Raw genomic sequence first — 20,790 nt, forward strand, 5'->3', positions numbered from 1 at the left:
CTCAGTATTGTGTCTGCTGATTGGTAGCAGCTTTCCATAATTTTGTGCAGCCCTACTAACCTTGGGATGCTAGGGGGTTGAACCCGGGACTTTCTGCATCCAAAGCAGATGCTGTGCCGCAGAGCTAGAACTTTGCCCTTAAAATTCCTTCCCCAACCTCTGAGGGGCATTTCAAGACGTTTTGGCCCCTGAAGCCAAAAAATAAAATAAAAAAATCCATAGTATGCATGTATGATGCAGGCATCTGCAAAGATTTACTAGTTAGCATGGGGAATATACTTGACCAATGAATTTCTCTTCCACGGGTCTCAGGCTGTAATCCAGTACACAAATCACTCAGGATGCTTGAGGAATTGGATCTCTGTGAATCCTAGGATGCACTGGCCTGATCTCCACCTCCCAAGCTAATGTGTAGATTGGAAATTTGTTGTCTACCAGTTTTTGTACTTCCTAAATGTTCTGCATAGGATGTATTCGTCCATACAAATATGCATGTGTTTTTAGCTTTTAATCTGTTTCAGTTTAATGTTGGTTTTAATTGTACGTGCTACGGTATTTTTTTGTAAGTCTCTAAGCTACCTTTCGTATATAAAAAGTTGACTGTTAAGTGCAATAGGTAATAATAATATATATGAAAAATACATTTTGAAATGCATACTTTGAGAGTTAATGCATTTAGAAATGGGTATTTTTTGTGAAAATGTGTTTAGCAATGTGTATTTCAAGAGAAAATATATTTAAAGTTATATACTTAAAATAAAATTTTCACATAGGGTTGTTTTTTTAAAAAAAGAAAACTTGGATTAATGTGGAAATGGGATAAAATGGGTTGATTAAAAAACAAATACAAAAGTGAAAGAGACTGGAAAAAGACTGGAGTTTGGCAACTTGGAAGTAAATCAAATTGAACATACGATCATGTTACAAAAGAGCAGTTACTTCTGAATAAACCTTTAGAAACTGAAATAAGTGCTATTATTATATTGTCGTACAGTATTTCTCAGACACTTGGAAAACAAGGCTGTAACATGTATAGGTATACCCACATAAACAATAAATATTAAGGCAGTGCATTTAAGTTCAATAGCCTATTTTACTATCACCTGGGCTGTTGACCAATTCCAGCATTTATTACTGAGTGGTTCAAAATGGAAACGAATTTGCATGTTATCAAATCTTCACTGTTATTTAATTAAAATGTGGGATGAAGTAGAAGATAACTTGGGGGGCATGATCTAATCAATTGATTTCAGTGGGAGAGAATGACAAGTGTATTTAATTTTCCAGTGGAAATCAATGGTGCTTTAAAAGCATTTGACTTCATTCTGGATCATGTCCTTACAGTTTAAAATACAAAAGCTATCACTTCCTGTTAGAAGCAAAGGCCACTCTTGACAACGTCTCTCTCATTCCCTAGCAGAGTAACATTAAAGGGCCAAAATAAGCTCAAAATAATAAGCTGACTTGTAATTTGTGGACAGGCCAAAGGAATTTGACTATGTCTAGTTAGTTAGTTAATTGAGGAAGGATCTGGTCCAGCCAAAATTAAGCTCCGTAAATTACAATGGGAGAGGTAAAAACGTCTCCTCACCACCACCCTTGCAATCCATGGGACTTAAACAGTGTAATCCTAGGTGATGTACAGATTTAATAAAATAAAAGGCTTACTCAGAATGAAGTCCCACTGTGCTTGATGGGGCTTACTGCCAAACAAGGATGCACAGGATTGCAGTCTAAAAGTCTTTGACTGAATAAAGACCAACTTAGCAGTGATTGTTAAACTTTGGAGGAGGGGCTGTAGCTTTGTATGTAGAAGGTCCCTGGTTCAACCCCCCCCCCAGCATCTCCTGGAAAGGTTGGGAGAGACCCTTGTCTGAAAACCTGGAGAACCTCTGACAATCAGTGCAGATAACCCCAAGAAGCTTCCTGTCTTAATTTTAGCCACATAGGAAACAGGACTTTGTTTTGACCACAGTTAGGTAACAATAATCAACACTTAGATCAATGGGGGGAAAGAGAGTTTAACTTGTGCCTGGGATCTATGGCCTGAAATTTTGGGACGAGGGAGTCTGCCTAGTGCTTTTGAATTATCCCAGTGCCCTGGCACACATCATTGGCCAGAATATCGGAAGGTGGGAGCAAGTTTGTTTCTTAATGAGCCACAAACTGGGCAGAATACTCCCTGCATGCTTCCCCTTGTAACTCCAACAGTAAAAGGAAATAGAGACATATTTTTAAATGAAAGGTTATGCAGGACAGGGACATTGTTACAGAGGGGCCAGGGCTGCCAACTCATTGTCACTGGGCTGCTCCACCAACCTCATTTGCTTATAGGGTGGCTGCAAAGCACAGTGCTGCTGAGACATCAGTCACTCAGTACCTCAATTTACCCAGAGGCAAAATTGGCGCATCAATCTGTGCCCCCCTGAGCCTATTATGTACCTAGCAATGCCCGTGGTGTGGGAGAAGGAGGGGGAGCGTACAGCATACCTGGCGGGTCACAGTTCTCCTTTAACTATGGCCCTGATACTGCCCAAAAGGTAGACTTTTAAAAAACCATTTTAATTGTTTTAACAAATACAAATACAATAACCATAGGCTATGCTACTCTTCTTTTACTGTCCTTATGGATTTATTCCTAACAGATCAGCAGAACTACCAGTGTCGTTGCTTTTAAATATAAAGAGAGAATTATTTTAGGATGAAATCTGTGACAGTACATTTTGGACCTTAGGTGGATTTCTAAGGGAATAGAAAAGCGTGGGTGTTTTGTGTTTTTTTTACCCTGGGGGTTTGGGTAATGTATTGCAAGAGGTTCTGGGTTTTGTGTTTTTTGTTAAAGAGAATAATTTTGCACTTAGGGGTTCACTACTTTTGACTTGTGGAGTGGAAGAAGGGATATATCTTTTATTCTTTTAAACATTGGCATTTTAAGCTTTTAAGGCTGCAACCCTCTGTTGCCCTACTTATTGGTGGGTAAGTTCCATTAAGGGGACGTGGGTGGCGCTGTGGATTAAACCACAGAGCCTAGGGCTTGCCGATCAGAAGGTCGGCAGTTCGAATCCCTGCAACGGGGTGGGTGAGCTCCCATTGCTCAGTCCCTGCTCCTGCCAACCTAGCAGTTCGAAAGCACATCAAAGTGCAAGTAGATAAATAGATACCACTCGGGCAGGAAGTTAAATGGCGTTTTCATGCACTGCTCTGGTTCACCAGAAGCAGCTTAGTCATGCTGGCTACATGACCCGGAAACTGTCTGTGGACAAACGCCGACTCCCTCGGCCAGTAAAGCGAGATGAGTGCCACAACCCGAGTCGTCCACGACTGGACTTAACAGTCAGGGGTCCCTTTACCTTTAAGTTCCATTAAACTCAAAAGGACTTTCTTCCAAACAAACACAGAGGATAGGATTGCACCTTCCTGCCTCATCAGAAGCAGGGTTTTCATTTGTGCCAGGACCCAACCTCTGTTATCTGTCTTGAAAGCATTCCGAAACATGTACAGAGTCCATTTCCTCTACAACTGAGCATAGAGTCTGAAACAAAAATCGATTAGGGGGAAGAGCTCCTAGACCAGAAGGCGATGCATTCAGGCAGAGTTGAATCCCTGGATAACTTTACAGAGTTTAATCACAGGTGAGAAGGGTATTATTATTGTTATTGTTATTGTTATTGTTCAGAAACGTTAAACCAGAGGAGACTAGTGCATTCCTCCTCTCTATAACATCAGGATCGTTCTCTGGAAGAAGAGTGGGACGGCCCATAAACAGCACTGGAGGTGTGTGTGTGAAACGAAAAACACCAGCGAAAAATTCCTCCGCTCCTATTTTGAACCTTAGAGTTCCCCAACGCACGCTTTGGGGTTTTGCTACATTTGTAATTGGGCAGTGTCCTGCCGGAGGCTATTTTGTACTAACACCTGTTTGGCAAAGAAACTAGCTAATCTGCGGGGAAGGAACGTCTCAATCCTGATGCAGGGTAGCGACTGCAACAAGATCCAGTATTATTATTATTATAATAAAAAAAACCACTCAATAAACAACATGAAAGGCCTCCGACTTCGCGCCTGAGGAAGCGCTCTGCTAAACTCGGAAACGCGCAGCCTTGCCATTTTTCTTTCCTTTTTTTTGCCAGTGTTGGTTGTTGACCCTGTTGACGAATCCGACCGCAGCAAAGCGCTTTGAAATCCCAACTAGATCAACTGGGCATCTCAAAGGGTTTAAATGTAGGCTGGGTTGTGTACCATCAGTTCATCTGCACTATGCCCCTGAATCTGGCTTTAACAGGCACGGTGATTTGCTTTCATCTTACTTAAGGAGGAAAGGGGTGGTGTTTATTTTTTTGAACTGGGTAAACTTCAGAACATTGTGGCAAGCTCGGTTGCGGCCGCATCCTGCGCACCTTTACTCAGAAGTACTGCAACCCGCCTTGAGTGCACTGGGGCTTACTCCCGAGTACGTGTGTATAGGATCTTGGCCTTTGCTTTCCTGAAAAGAGCCATCCAACGCCTCATCGGCATTTCAGAGCTTCTGCAGATCCAAACCTCAGGATAATAGCATGGACGCGAGTAGCGGGAGTGGGCAGCTGCCCCCCTAGATAAAGTAAACAACAGAAATACCGGTACTTAACTGACCAATCACGACGGTTCTGCCCCCCCCGCAAAAGTCTGCCCCCCTCCTAACAAAAAAATCCTAGCTACGCACATGATAAATAGCTAATATAGCCACAACTCCCCCGCCCCATCCAGGGGGGGGGGGATGAAAACGAAAATTTTATAAAGGGCGTAAGGGGCTTTTAAAGAGGTATCAGTGGGTTACAGAGGCAACATTGGACCTGCTCAGAGTACAGCCGTTGAAACTGAATGAGCACGACCAACTTAGGCCCATTAATTTCAATGGGTCTACACACTGAATTGCATTTAGTTGGAAACGAGTCATCCTGTTTTGCTCGCCTTCTCTCTCTCTCCCCCCCACCCCTCCGCAGATGACGAGATTTCAGAATACGGTTCCTGTGTGTCCTCCTCCCTTCGTGCGTCGGTGGCAGGGAGAAAATTATAATTATATCCCTTTTAATTAAGCGATGCTGCAATAGAGATAATTTCACTCAAAGTGTTTTTCTTTTTCACAAAGTGTGCATTTAATCATCGATGTCGCCCTTTTTGTTTTAGAGATTCTCCTGCCTCTGGTTTCGGAAGAGGAGGGGTGTGAAATCGGAAACAACCCCATTCATTTTAACAAGAGTACTGTAGTGTACACCCAAGGAGAGGCGTCGGCGTGTCCCTCCAGAAACCAGTTTCTTCTTCTATCTGGGTGGAACCCAGCCTTCGGATGGCGTATCCTCGGAGCAAACAAAATCGTGGAGGTCAAGCCTGTGCCCATTTACTCAAAAGTAACTGCCATTCGATTCATCGGGCCTTACTCCCGGGAAGCCGGGGAAAGGGTTGCAGCCCGGTTCGAAGAGGAGGATTTACTCAGAAGCGAAGTCTGACACGTTGAATGACAGGCCCCTCTTGAAAAATAAAATGAAATGCTTCCAAACAAGCGAAGGTTTTCCACCGCCCCTCCCCTTCTTCTGAAAATGAGATCAAATAAGACAGACAACGCCCTTTCCTCCGGTGCATTCCTCATCCACGTGGAGATCCGTTTTCCCAAAACTGCAAAAATGGGAATTGTTGACAGCCTCACAAGAGAATCCTGGAGCAGTGGCACAGACATCTCTCGTTTCTTTTTACTGAAATATGCATTATTTCAAGTAATTTACTTGCACCGTGAATTCACACGACGGCCCTAATATCCACCCTCCATTGTATGGGTCTAATAATTTAGCCTGCAAAGGATGCCAAGCAAATCTCTCGCCTTTCCACAGCCACTGCGCGCGGGCAGAGCAGGGTTCGAGGGTTTGCTTTTAGTTTTATTTCTTTGTCGATGTTTCTTTTTAAAAAACGAAAACGCGCGGAGGTTGTCCCGATTCGGCGTAGTTTCCCTGGGAAATTCATGTCCGCTCGGTGCGAATGGGTTAAAATCTTTGGTAAGGTCAAGCTAACCGAGTATCTGCAAAGTTGTAGCTCAGTCTTAGGTCCAACACAGAAATGAACTTCCGCTGTGATCACCCATGTTATAAGCCTGTGTAGAGGAACGTTGCCTCCTTTGCTCCAATGAATAATTTGGGGAAAGGAAACCCACTGAATTCAATGGGGCTCTCTCCCAACCCCCAGAGGTTTAAAAGTTCTCTTCTTAACTCCTCCAGCATTCCGATTTCCACCCTACAGTTTATTGCTGAAACATGTGCAGAGATCTACTGTGCTTTCATTTCGACCGGCTTTTCCTTCCTTTCTTTTTTTGTCTGATCACAAATCCACAATCGGAGGAGACGTTAAATTGTTGTGGTTTGTTAATTTCCTTAAGCGATGACAGATATCTTACTAATGCGCCTCTCATTTGCGTGTGTGCTCTTCTTTTAAACAAAATCTATTTCTCTCCTCTGCTTCTTTCTGCCTTTCACACTTCTCTGCAATTCCCAGCCTCTCCTCCTCCTCGTTGTCACCCTTGCCCCCAAACACATTGTCAAAATTTAGCCAAACCGGAACACTTTTCTCTCCCACGGATTTTGCTGGGGGTGTTAAGTATATACAGGTTCTCAGTGCCTCCGGATAAGACTAATAAGGGGGCAGCGCACTGTCGAAGTTAAGCATTGTTTTCCATGGGGGCGGGTAGTGCATCAGCAAGCCCCGAACGACATGTGCTTACTCGAAAGTTAAAGGCCACGGAGTTACGGTCCTTGGGCAAGCATCCACGGTGCATGCCGACTTGGGAGTGTCAGCGTCGCTGCAAGTAACCTGGCACGCGCCTGAAACCCAGCGTTAGCAAAGTCCGGTTAAGGACCACCCCCCAACCTTCGGCAGATGCTAAAATCTATAGCACTCCGGGCATGGGCGTGTCTGCGCAGAAGGAAACTCCCAGTGGGTGCAATGGGGCTTATTCCCGGGAAATGGGGCTGCAGCCTAGAAGAGCTTCGCTTGCGCCTGGATTGGAGGCTGTGCAAAATCTTGGGTGAGAGAGACAGAGAGAGAGTGCTTGGCTGCATGCACCCCTTAAATTTGAAGCGCGCGCACACGCACACAAGAATCCGAGCAACTAGTTTGTTAAGAGTGCTAGGAAATGTAGCTCTGTGAGTGGTAAACTACAGTTCTCATGATTCTTTTCGGGGTACTTTACTTGTATAGTGAGTATGCAGCTAATGTCTGGAATAGCTGAGGTGCTGTTGGACTACAAATCCTACCATTCCCGACCATTGGCTATGTTGGCTTCAGCTGAGGGGAGCTGCAGTCCAGGCATCCCCAAACTGTGGCCCTCCAGATGTTTTGGCCTACCACTCCCATAATCCCTAGCTAACAGGACCAGTGATGGGGAAGATGGGAATTGTAGTCCAAAACATCTGGAGGGCCGAGGTTTGGGGATGCCTGCTGTAGTCCATCAACAATCTGGAAGGCACCGCATTGCCTGTTCCCGCAGTACACGGTTAAACTATGCAATTTGCTGGCGATGGTTAGCGCTTCAGATGTACGTGACACAGTGAGGAAAGGGGAAAGGTCTCTCTGTGGCCATCAGCTACAACAACTACCTAGAACTTCCACGTTACAGCTGGACCATGTTATTCTGCAGACCATCTGCACGGATGTAAATAATAACCACAATTCATCTGACAACCCACCAGGAATTCAATTACTTGAAAGTATTGAGGTTACTTTTGCTACACTTTTTATAAACGCCTGTGTAAAAGGATCTTGTAGTTGTTATTATTATTATTATTATTATTATTATTATTATTATTATTCTCATACATCTAGTTGGGCATAAACCTGAAAACAAAAACAAAACAGAAAAGGATCTAGACCTCAGGCAATCGAGGCCTTGGCAATCGAGTTGAGATCCAGCGGAGGCTTACTGGGAAATAAACGCCCCTAGAACAAAACGTACAAGCTCAAAGAGTGGTAACCCTTTGAGAGGCGAGGGATTAAAATTAAGAATTAAAATAGCTGTGGCGAGATCAGCAGCAGAGCAAACGCTTATTAAGAAAGATAGGAGGAAGGGGAAAGGGAAACAGGATTGATCAGATACCGTTGGGTTGCTCTGCTTTTTCCTTGAAGATTACATCTTCTTTGGGTTTTTTAAACCCCAGTTAGTTAATTAGCCTAAACTCCTTTTAAACTTCAAAGTTTCATGATCGTCGCTACTAACTGAAGGGAACAATCAGAGAAGAGGCTGGGAGCCTGGGGGCAAAACAACGCTGAGGAAATCTCGCTTTTAACAAATTTTAAATAAGCGCATCACTCAAAGTCCCAGGAAGGGAGGGAGGGCGCACAATGTAGGTTAGGTTCATTACTGAGTGGAAATGGAAAGTTGGGACACATAAAGAGGTTTAGGCAGCAGGGTGTGTGATCCTGGGATCCACCAAGCTGGAACCAGTGAGTCTTCCAAAGGGACGAAGAGGCCCCTGTGGTTTTCAGGGCTCCTGTCCAGAAACTTGCTAAGCCCGGAGCAGGCTCCAAGGGGGCTTATACACCGGGGGGGGGGCACCGACAACTTTGCTGACGAGAAAGAACCCAACATGACTTGCTCCCTAGTAAAAGAGGGCTTAGGACACAAGCCTTCTTCAAACCACATCGGATGCACTTTAAACGATGATTCACGATGGCGCCTTCCAAGTACGCGGGGGCTTTGCAGCTGAGGTCCTTGCCTTGCCCCAGGAGAACACAACCCCGAAAAGCAGACATAAGGAGGAAGGGGCAGAGGGATTTAAACCCTGATTTTTTTATAGCTATGCAGGCAGGCACCGTAAAGGAGAGTGCCCACTCCGTTTTAAACACTCCATACACCCTGAAGGCAAAGGAGTCAAAAGTACAGTATGTTAAGGAGATACCTAAAGTCATTATTAACCTGCAATTGCTCAGAAGCTGTGCCACTGATTCCGATTAAATTTAGTTCCAAATACCTTAGGTGTGCTCGGGACGTGATGCCAGGCTACATAGCCTATTGCGTTGTGTGCGCGCACGCACATAACAACTCTTCTAACTTATCTAATGGCAATCTATCTAAATACAGTAATCAGGACTTCAACTCTGCCAAACTGCAGAGCCTGGTATTTTAAGCAATACAGATCCCTGCGACCACGAGGACCAGAACCTTAAGACAAACCAAATGCCGATTCCCCTCGGGCATATCGCCTTCTTCAAAAAGTTGCCTGAAGTAAAATGGGTGGGGCTGCTCTGGCATTGCAGAACAGCAGCCCCGGCCCCTGCCATTTTTAAATGGCAAAAACGAGAAGTGAGATGAATTGGGGAAGGGCAGCAGCCTTCGAATAGTCTCTAGAGAGCAATGAAACGTTTCTGACTGAAGCAGCGCAGCCCAACATTTCCTCGGAAGGAAGTTCCATTAAGCAAGCAATGGGATCGGGTAGACTTCGGTAGAAGCCCCTCCGACGATCTAGAGGGATCACACGTTTTTGCGGGATATACTAAGTAGTTGGGGGAAGAGAGCTCTTGTGGGTGTGTGAATAGGATAGCAGGGTTCTTCCCTAGAGAGCCGGTGGTGGTGGTGTCGGTTACTACCACTACTACTTCTGCTTAACTATGGTGCCTTCGGGGTTTGCAAGCCGTCGCGACCGCAGCAACATTTCTCTTGGTTAAGAAAATGCGCCCAAGGTTACCGCCGATCATATTTAGAGCGAAGCAGGTATTATCACTCAGGTTTGGGGATAAGGCTAAGCCCACACCCTACCATCCTCTTTAATTCGAATCGGACATCCAGTCCGGCTAGAAAAAGGAGCTTCGATTGATTTTATTTAATTCTTTAAAGGGGCTATTTCGTCCTCCGTTCCCCATCATATTAAAAAAAAACACCCGAGGGACAGCCATCCCCCTTTACATCCAAAATCCAGAAGTGACGCCGGAGTCAAATCCACTGCGTGCGAAGAGCCTGCCTTTAAGGACGCTGCTTTCCCGATTTCTAGTAGGCTGCGGTTGAAAGGATGGGGATACATTATTTGGAACTGGGAGGGGGAGCTCTAATATGCGCAAGGCACAATGGCACTCAGCTCCGATTTTAAAAGCCAATGGTTTTGGGATTAGAATCGTTACTATTACTGACCTGGGTCTTAAGAAGTTTCTTTAAAACACACACACACACACACACACACACACACACACACACACACACAAACAACAACACCAAAACAGTGATCTATATCTCCATACCCAGTTTGCATTGTATTTTCTTATATTGGAAGCCACCTGGAGCGTAGGCAGGAGGCGAAAGAAAAGGAATTAAATACATTCAATTGACACTTATTGGAGGTGCTTTAAAGCGGACTGTGCGTGAGTATGGAGAAGTGGGTGGAGATGGGGGGGAAGGCCTTTGGGTATTAATGAGAATTGGCATTTGACACATGGGGAATGGCCCAGCTCAGTGGCAGAGCGTCCCATGCCATATTCCATCCCTGGAAACTTCACGTAGAGCTGGGAAAGTTCAGTGTCTGAGACACCGGAGAACCGCTGCCAGTCCGTGCAGACAGTGCTGAACTAGATGGACCAATGGTCTGTGTCAGTAAAAAGCTTTTGCTTGACGCCTAAATCACCCGAATTCTCTCGTCCAACACAAGTAACTGTGGTCGTTTACACCGGACCACGTTTACTCGGAAACAAATCCCCTGTGTTCCATAGAACAGGCTCCCTAGTCAAGTGTGTTTCGGTTTTGCAGCCTTAGGCTGAGGCCTTCACAGTGCAATCCTATCCATCTCTGCTCCGAAGTAAATGCCATTGAATTCAATGGGGTTAAGTGTCAGGTAAGCGAGCAATAGAATTGCAACCGGACGGTGGAGAGCCTGTGCATATCGTATTCAGAAGGACGTCCCACTGAGACCCATGAGCCTGGACTCCCAGCTGAGCCGACTGCAGAGGTATTCGGAGGCATTTATAGCAATACGATCCTATGCCTCGCTTCACAGGCACAGAAGTTAGTCTGGCTGCGTTCAGTGGGGCTTAGCTCCCAAGAAGCAGAACCGCCGCTTAAAACTGCGGGCTCTGGCGAGGGTTGCGGTTTCATGACTGAAGAGCACTTGCGCTCCCAGAATTGGCTGGTCCGGGCACTCCCTGGTTTGGGAGACGCGTCTGTACAGCGCCTTGCACACTAAGGGGGCAACACGAGGGTGACTTCGCCAAGGGGGAAAGTTTCTGCTCCCCCACCCACCTTCTCCCCCTCCCCTCACCTCCTCTCCCGTTGCCCTTTTTTCCGTTAAACCACTAGTTCTCCTGGGCGCTTGGGAAGCTGGCTGGGCAGGAAACATCTGCGCGCCTCTCTTCCACCCGCCTCTCTCCATTTCCACGTCTATCTTCCCTTTCTCTCCCCCCCACCCCTCCCCAGCGCCCTCGCTTTCCCTCCTCGGCTTACCTTGAAGGCCACGGGGAGCGTCTTGTTGCACCTCCAGTGCGACGGCAGGACGGAGCACAAGAAGTTGGGGCTGTCGGTCCTCACGAGTTCGCCGGGGTGATCCGCCAGGACATCCACTACGGAGCGCGCCTCCGGCCGGCTGCGACTTCCCGGGGCCGGCGCGTTGATGGCGCCGCTGTTCTCGCCCATCTTGCCGCAGGGGAAGGCCGTGGAGGGAGGTGTGAAGCGCCTGCTGGTGCTGGGGTCTACGGGAATACGCATCACAACAGCGGGCGTTAGGGGGGACGGTGCGAGGAGGCCGCAGCCGAGAGGCGAAGGAGGCGCGCGGGGCTGCGGAGCGGGGCGCACGCGGCCAGGTGCCCAAGAGCGCACGGCGGCTGCCCGCTCCCAAGCGGGGTTACGGCCCCAGTCTCTCGGCCACCGCGAGCCCAAGCCAAGCGCCTCCGCCGCAGAGCTGGGCGCCCCCAGTTCCAAGCGCCCGGGCACCTCCCGACGGACGCCGCTCAGTTGACGAGGCACAACTTTCGCCAAGGGGCTCCTTCCTCTTGGTCTCGCCTGGCAGGCGGCGAGCGAAGTCGCCCTCTCGGAAGCTTCCCCCAGGGTCGAGAAATCCGATCCGGATGCTGCCTCTGCCTCCGCCGCCCTCCCCTCCCGCGCAAGTCCTAAAGCGCAGCCCGGATCTCGGTGCGCTCCGGCTGACAGACGGCAAAGCTACCCGTGGGCGGCCAGAAGAGCAGCAATAGAGGCTCTCTCCACGCAAAAACAAGCTCGCTCCTCCCGGCCGCCTCCTGCAACGCGACTGGAGCTCGCGACTCGGCGTCCAGTTCCCTGTTTGCGGCCTCTTCCCTCCAGTCAAAACAAACTGGGATCAGACAAAATAAACTTCGCATCGAGCGCTGCAGCGAGACTTTGCAGAGCACCCAAAGGCAGCGGAAGGGCCCGCGCTCCCTTTCGCCCCGCTTCCCTCCTTCACTGTCAATTGCACGGTGGCGAAGGAACCTCAACAGGTTGTTTCCCTTTTAAAGGATCGTTATTCTGCATCCATTTCCTGCTGTGCCTGGCAGTCGCGCGTAACCCTAGATCCTCTCCACCCACTGCCTTCTCTTTCCAAACTCCTCTTTGCGCTTCTGAAACCAGTCAAAAACTGTCAGCGGTTACAGCGGGGTTTTTTACTTTATTTACTCAGAGGTTGGCGCGGGATGGGGAGTGACGAAGCGTGGTGGAATGGCAGCGGGGACAGCCAATCATAAAACCGGGGGAAGGCAAAGCCTGAGAAAATGACAGAGGAAGAGGGCGCGGCAGGAAGGAGGAGGGCCCTGGTGAAGCCACGCCGCTCGCACGGTAACCCCGCCTGCTCTCTTTTCAAAAGAAGAGAACACGTGGGGACTCGGTCTCGGTTTGTTTGGATTCCGCCCCCCCCCCAAACTTTATTATGACGGTCGAGACAAATGTGATTTCTTTTATATTATTTGCAGCCTCAAAGGTGATCTGATTTTTCAGACCGAATAAAAAGGAAAACCAAAAGAATTTAAGGCGATGTAATTCAAAGGGTTGGTAACTAATTTTAGGTAGGCGATGAATGGGTCAGCCCACCCTAAGAAACAAAACAAAACCTCCAGAGTTGCTCAAAGTCCTATTCGAGACGTCTGGTTGCTGAGAATGTCCGTTCCAAATATAGCTGAAATCTTATACACACTTACTTGGGAAGAATCCCGGACGGACTGCATGGGATTCGTCAATAAAAATCGAATTGTGTGCCTTCACCTCAGAGAATTACACCGTGTTTAATATGCAAATAAATGCATATAGTATCGCGGCGACCTCAGTCTAGAACCTGTCAGGCTCTTGTATTCTGCACTGATCTTCCAAATACAAATTAAATCCAGCTAATTCGATTTAATGCACAGCCTTCAACCTGTTTACTTAACTAAGATGTTAGCCCACTGAGTTAAATTGGGTTTACACCCGAGTAAGTGCGCCCGAGATTGCATCGTGTGACCATTAGGGTTTTAACGTGGTTTATTCTTCTGTTTTCCTCTCCAAGGCTTCAGACCTGCAACTTTAACTTCACCGCATTGCTCTCTGCAAGCAAGTGTCCCTGCCTTCCACCGACAAGAAGCCGGTGAGTCCTTGACCGGGGGCGAGGGGCCTGGGGGGGGGCTGGAAACCCACGGAACTGACTCTTAACCTAAAATAAACATCTTTACAACCGGGCGGTGGGGGAGGAGTTGAGAGCCTAGTTGCATTTCTCACCCACCTTTAAGGAAAGTAGTAATAATAATAATATTAATATTAATAATAATAATAATAATAATAATAATAATAATAATAATAATAATAACTACAAGGCAACCGCATACTGCCAAATCCGATGGAGGGCGGGGCACTTTCGGAGGCTGCATTCACCCACCCCGGAGCGTGTGATCTCCACCGGCAGCGGTCTGGGGATGGGAAATGCTGGCCTTGGGTGTTAAGAAATGGAAAATTATAAATACAGTATACCACAAGGCAGGAGAGAACATCAGTGTAGCGGGTTTCTCAGTGGCCATCCTCAAAGCCTAATTTATAGCCACTTCAGAACCCAAGCCTTTCTAACGTGTGTGTGTGTCTTCATAAGAATAATCTGGTTAGATCCACGTCGTGTTCACCCCTATGTTCAGTCTCTCACACGCGCCGGCCAGGAAGCCCACAGGGCTACAGCCCCTCCCTCCAGTGCTATATTAAGCATGGAGGTTCTCTTTGTAACTGTCCTAGCCAATAGCTGCCGTTGAGAGATTTTGGCTCCTCTGCCGTTGTCTTCTCCCCTTTTAGAGCCCTGCAAGTGAGCTTTCACCCCACTTTAGGATAGCGAATAAGGAGAACAACAGCCACAAGCCTGGCCACTGGTCCCTTTCTAGAGCCACGCGGTCCATTTCTGATCTGGCTCCCTAACAATTGCCCGCGTCGCCTAGAAATGCTTGGGGGCTCAACTTGGAACTTTTCTCGAACAAAGCGCGTGCTCTAACCACTGAACCGCAGCCCATAGAGAGCCTGCAAACCTTTTCCATAGGAAGCTGCCATCCAGCTCAGTAGCGCCTCTTCTGACTGGCAGAAGCTCTGGTTAAAAACTGAACTTGAAGCCCTTTCGCAAGCAAAAAGGATGCGCTTTGGCACTGAGCTTGCAGAGACCGTTTCCCGCAAACTGTCTGCAAAGCCTCTCCATTCGGAAGCTGCTTTACACCGAGTCAGACCATTGGCCTCATACAGCTCAGTCGTGCCTATTCGGGGCTGGCAGCATCTCTGTCCAGGATTTCAGACGTGGGTCTATGTGCTATGTCTGCAGGCTGTATTTGGAGATGCCTGGGCTTGACCCGGGACGTTCTCCTTACGAAGCTGCTCTCCACCACCACTCAGCTGGGAACACCGCAGCAGCTGGAGCGATGATAACCCAATGAAACACAATTACGCGGCCCTTTACGCAATGGTAGAACAGTAACATGCCCCGAGGGATATGCAGTGACTTTTGTTTCTTGACAGAGGAGAAGACAATACTGTAGAAGGGAGGGTATCAAGAGTAACAGGGGGCGGGAATCATATGCATAGCATCCGTTTAGGCGTCATCTTCGTTTTACTGATGTAGAGGGGGAGAATGAAAAAGTTAAGCAGTGTCCTTTGAGCGATGACCGGTGTTATTGAATCAGGCAGAGCCGTCTTAAGCATATCGGGCGCCCGGGCGCCCTGGTGCGAAGATCGCTTCGGCGCCCCCCCCCCGTCCCGTTTCCCACCGCGGCTGTCTGGCAGGCGCAGCGCCACTGCAGCGCCCCCCTGGCGCCCTGCGCCACCCAGCCTTGCCTTAGAGCCGGCCCTGGCAGGGTACCGCCAACCATAGCTGCCAAGTTATCCCTTTTTTAAAGGGATTTTCCCTTATGCTGAATAGGCTTCCTCGCGAGAAAAGGGAAAACTTGGCAGCTATGCCGCCAACAAGCAACAACTTAAGAGCGAAAGCTCACTTTTCTTTACACGAGAACATAAGGAGAGCCCTGCTGGATCAGACCAAAGGCCCATCTAGTCTGGCATCCTGGCTGTTCTCAGTATCGTCTTCCACCTCTGAGAAGCAATCGGGCAGAACCTGAGAGCACCAGCGCCCCTCCCCATTTGGGATTCCCTGCACCAACTCTTTCAGCCAACCGTGCTGCTTAGTTTTTAGCCACAAGGACCTCAGCTTTTCTCCAAACTCTCCCCCTTCCCTCTTCCAGCTCGCCAAGCGAATTCTGCTGCAAATTCTCCCGTTGATTTATGCTGCACCAACGGGTTTCTTCCAAGAAATTAGGATCAATGCAATATCTAACTAACCTTAATCTTAATCCCCAACACCACCATCATGTTCATTTATTTATTAAACACACAATGCACTATCAACACAGAGGCGGAAACGGGCCATCTGAAAGGACCCATGGATATTTTAGTCTCTGAAGTGAAAAAAACAGAAGGCTGGGGTCGCTTGCAAATCGAGCCATAATAACTGATTTAACGTATCGATTTCTAAATATGTTTTCTCTTTTTAAAAAAGGCAAGTTGATGCTCAGGATTTCTGTGTCGGGACTACAGAATAGGGGACAAAAAGAAACACCCAGAGACAAATCCTGGTTTTAAAGTGATTAGACACCGGATCCGGGTCCAAAGCACGATTTGGCGGATGAGAACGCTTACTCGCTCAAGGAGTGGTATGAAAATGAAATGGAACTCCAGGACCGTTCTAAAGGGGGGCGGGGCGGTCTTCATGTGCTGTATATCTTGCCATTGGCAGAACGAAGAAAAGAGGACGCGATTAATGTGGGGAAATTTGGTTCTGGCTTTGGTTTTACTTCAACTCGGAGCCAAAATGTATTGGGGAGAATGGTAGTACAAATACTTTCAGGAGTTTGCCCTTACGTCATTTGAGTTAATTTGTTGACTTCGCCCCGCAGTCATAGCTGCCAAGTTTTCCCTTTTCTCGCGAGGAAGCCTATTCAGCATAAGGGAAAATCCCTTAAAAAAAGGGATAACTTGGCAGCTATGCCCGCAGTAGATAGAAAATGAAGATCCAAATAAAGGAAGCTCTTTTTTAAGACCTTTTCTGGGCTGAGTTAAGTCGGTTCCATTTAAATCAACAGGTCTTAAATTCGAGTAGAGGCGTAGGGTCAGATTGCGTGATGGAATAGATGCCACCCTCTGCTTCTTTGCTCCTATGCATGTTTACTGGGAAGTATATCTCAGGACCATCAAATGAGACTTGCCCCCACTTACGCAGCTTCTATTGAAACAGAAGGGATCTACAACCCGATCCTACCGACGTTTACTTCGAAGTAATCCTCTTGTCTTTTCAGTCGGATTCGCTTTGAATCCAGATACTGTAAAAAGGTTTATCAAGGACAGCCTGAAAAGTGCTTCACTATGGCTGGATCGTGGCCATCGTCTTTCACCCGATTCCATCCCACCGCTGACTTGGTTTTCTTTTTAAAGCCCTTCAGTTTTGTAAACCTCATGACTGAACCAAGTGGAACTTACTCCCGAGTAAACACGCCTAATGGGAAAGTGTTTCTTAGAAGGCAAAACAAAACAACAACACAGTAAATTTTCCTTTTACAGTTCTGCCGTTTTTTACAAGACCTATACGGAAATTTCAAGTCGGATCAGCACCAGCGAGTATTTAGACAGACCCGCGTTATTTGTTTGTATCACGACGCCATCCTCAGCGTGTTTATCCAGAAATAAATCCCTCGGGCTTCCGCGTAGTCGGCGTCACGGGTCTCAGGTACCTGAAGGCAGCCTCACCCAACGCAGTGGGATTTACGGAGCGGCTGCGGCGAGGCAGGACCCCCGGGGGTCTTACTCCATGCCAGTTTGAGCTTCCTTGCTTTTTAAGGATTTGAGGAAAGGGATTTTCAGTGCACTTGATTATACCTTGTGCATAAAAAAAAATCTAATATGAAACGAATTCGCGGACAGAGAGACAGTTGGTGCGTCGTGTATTTTATAACACACAGCGCGCGCACATTTATAGTTTTAAAATACTCGATTGTGCCTTCCTTGGAGGCCTTTTTAAGAAGGCGCCTGATTCAGCTGAGAAATGAGCATGTTTTTATTCGTGCATTTTAAAAACGTCAATGGATTCAAGTTTAATATCCAGCCTTTCCCAGCGCAAGGGATGCATCAAAATTTAAAGCCGCAGCCCAATATAGACACACTACCCTGGGAAGCCACTGCCACTGAAATCCGTTAGGATTTACTTCCGAGTAAATATGAATACAGGGATCGGTTTGCGATAGTGCTGGCAGTTGACTGGAATTGCGCCTGAAAGGCATGGCGCTGACCCGCGTTCAGGAGCGTTTGGGCCACGCATGTTTACTCGGCGGTGTAAACCCGACTGACTTCAGTAGGCTTACTCCCTAAAGAGGTCTGAGGAGAGAAACAGCTGCCCGATCCTAGTATGGTTACTCAGTAGTAGTTTGGGTTGTGGCTTGCTCCTAAGTGCAGGGCTATATTTTATCAAGAAATAGACGCTTGGGGGAAAAGTCCCACATTTATCTGGAAACCCATTTATGTCTGTGGGGCTTCCTTGCCAGTAAGTGTGCTTAGGATCCAGCTGTGCACAGGGTGGGAGAAGGAGCCTAAAACCAGCCCATTCTCGGAAAAAGATCCTGGAAATGTTTAAGGGATATTAGGAGGCGAAAATCCAAAACAGTAACAGGGAAAAAGAAACCCCCTCTTCTCCCCTGGTTCCTTAGTTTGACTCTTGTGCGGTTCTCCGGCTTGGACTGTAAATCCTTCCCTTTTTAGGTGAAAAGCTCGAGGTTTGTGTTTGGAATCTCTTGGCTACTTCTGCCGAGGTTACTGTTTTCTTTGTTTCAGAGATTTGACCGTTTCCACCGCGACTGAATATGTTTAAAAAGGCAAAACTAACTGGAGAGCTTTCTCCAGGCAATGAATGAACATCCAGCGAAGGAATCGACTGTAAGCGATCCACAGACTCTGCTCAGGAATTCTCTGTGTTTGTGTATTTACTTGTCTCCTTGGAGGGGAAAAAAAAACCAACCCTTGCTTTAAAAATGGCTCAAGTTGCTCTTATAAATGGGGATTTAAAATCAGGAGGTATTATCTGCAGTTGCTGTTATGCGTGAGATGTGCCCCCCCCCACCCCAAACTTGGACGTTTCAGAATCTACACCACAAACGTCCAAACTGGTTCAGGGCACCGACTTTAGATCGTTCAGAAACTGTGGCATCCCGAGAGCCAGGATGCACAGCGACGAGAGTGCTGGATTAGGACCGGGGAGACCCGGGTACTCAAATCCCCACCTCAAGCCAGTCATTCTCTCCCAGCCTAACCTACCTCAGAGGGTTGTTGTGAGGCTCAAAGCGGGAAGGAGCCTATGAAGGGCAGTGGTTGGTGGGCTGGTGCCCATTGGGAATGAGAGGGAAGACAGGGAACCCCAACAGTAGATGGTCCCCATCTGCTTCCTTGCTGAGTTCTACAAGCGCAGAAGTGTGACTAAGGAGTGGACAGAAGATGACAGCTTATAGGAGGGAAGACAGGCAGATGAGGGCTGACTGAGAGCAGACTGAGGTTGGTCGGGCAGTGCCTCATTTGCCCTAGGACATCCTCTACGGATGTAGGCTAGGATCTAAGCAATAAAAAAAAATGAGCCACTCTGATCACACTAGCAGAACTATCCTTTCCATTGAAAGAATCTTCCATTAGATTCTTCATGAAGTATGGGTGTGTGTGTGTAGACTAAATGATGCAGAAGATCCCTTTCCTGCTCTAAAATTCTATGATTCTACTCCAGGAACATAATAGGTGTCCACCACTAAGGGTGGAAAACACACACTCTACAGGTAAACCTTTTCTATTGTAAGAATGGAGTGTGCCTCTTATTTTAATCTTAATTACAAAAAAAATGTTGTTAAGCTGTCAGAATTTTGGGGAGAAGGGCACATTTATCCAGACTCTGTAGGGTTAATAAATATTATCCGCCAGAAATCAATCCTATGCGATGTTTTAGTTTTTGGCCACTAGTAGGTGCTTTAGCCACATCTTTCCAGGCTGATGTTTCTCCTTCAAGATGTTAGCTACTACAACAATCCCATGGGTATTCAAATCAAAACCTGACTGCCAGTGGAGGTTTTCAGAACCCACAGCCAGTTTACCTCCCACCAAGTATACAGTGAAAAAGCATTAAGCTGGCACCCACACAGGCCCCTCTTCCCCCTAATGCTTTTCTACTGGATTTTCCAAAGTTACAAAAAAGACTTTGTCTGGTCTTTCCAGATCAGAGTGAGTGTAGCACAGTGGCGGAGAGGCTGAGCTGTAAATTGGAGAGGCCTCCAGCTCAAAACTTGCCTCTCCCATAAACTGGCTAGGTGGCTTCAACCTGACATCTGTAATACGGGGATAACAACACTGAACTACCTTACAGGATTATTGTAAAGAAAATGTATGCCAAATCTTTTCATCAGGCTAAAATATCACACACACACACACACACACACACACACACACACACTATTCCTGTTCAATTTCTGCAATTGCTGGGTTTTTTTTTTTTAAAGTACCTTGAAATCGTCCACTCGCTTAGTTCATCGGCGGTGGGGCTGGAAAGGTCAGTCTCTCAAATAGTTTCCTTCGCACCATATGCTTAATCTTTGCCTCTGCCCAATTTAGGAACAGAGTGACTGGATTTTTGCAAAAGTGTCAGCCCTCCACTTTAGAGAAAAGTGCAGCTTAAATATGGGGAAACTGCTGTCAGATCTAATTTATTTTCCAACGAATAAAGCTCAGCATAATTGGCACAAATTTGAAGTATATCTGGCTACGATCTCCTAATCTTTTTATTGAATGAAACGATTAAGTCCCATTCACGGGCCAACTGGTAACTGTGGGTGTTTTACTTTTTTCACAGCCAGTCTGTGTCAGGTTTCTCCCTGATTTGAAGGGCCAAAGTAGGTGCAAAGCTGGAGATGTGTGATCATACCTCTGCAGTGGAGGAACCACAGTGCAGGTGTCTAAACCTTTCCCCCCAGTGCCGCTGCCCCAGGAAAGGTTAGAACATTTGGGACTTTTCAGATTAGAAAAAAAAGGTGAGTAAGGAAGGGACATGATAAAATGATGTGTGGAAAAAGTGGATGGACAGAAGTTTTCTCCCCCTCATAACATAGGGACATGCAATGAAGCTGAATGTTGGAAGATTCAGGGCAGGCAAAAGAAAGTGCTTCTTCACACAACACATAGTTAAACTGCGGAATTAGTTCCCACAAAAGGCAGCGTTTAAAATAGGACTGTGCCAAATTCACAGAGGATATTGCTACCCTGGTGTACGTTGGAATTTTTTG

General features: G+C 47.1%; 1 protein-coding gene and 1 long non-coding RNA gene across 3 annotated transcripts in view; one reads left to right on the plus strand and one right to left on the minus strand.

Moving 5' to 3' along the window:
- RUNX3 (RUNX family transcription factor 3) overlaps positions 1-20,790 on the minus strand; it is a 133,044-nt gene that overhangs the window by 65,090 nt on the left and 47,164 nt on the right. Inside the window, exon 3 of the mRNA XM_060275800.2 lies at positions 11,441-11,685. Within this exon, the coding sequence (XP_060131783.1) occupies positions 11,441-11,685 (245 nt within the window). The remainder of the gene's footprint in view (positions 1-11,440; positions 11,686-20,790) is intronic.
- Positions 11,544-19,109, plus strand: LOC148685363 (uncharacterized). 2 transcript variants are annotated; one of them, XR_015950609.1, is made up of 3 exons: positions 11,544-12,447; positions 13,485-13,562; positions 18,380-19,109. It is a non-coding gene; the product is annotated as an uncharacterized LOC148685363 (long non-coding RNA). The 2 variants fall into 2 exon arrangements; XR_015950610.1 differs by lacking the exon at positions 11,544-12,447 and adding an exon at positions 12,645-12,781.

Source organism: Zootoca vivipara, chromosome 6 (genome assembly GCF_965207765.1).
Source record: "Zootoca vivipara chromosome 6, rZooViv2.hap1.1, whole genome shotgun sequence".
Lineage (NCBI taxonomy): Eukaryota > Metazoa > Chordata > Lepidosauria > Squamata > Lacertidae > Zootoca > Zootoca vivipara.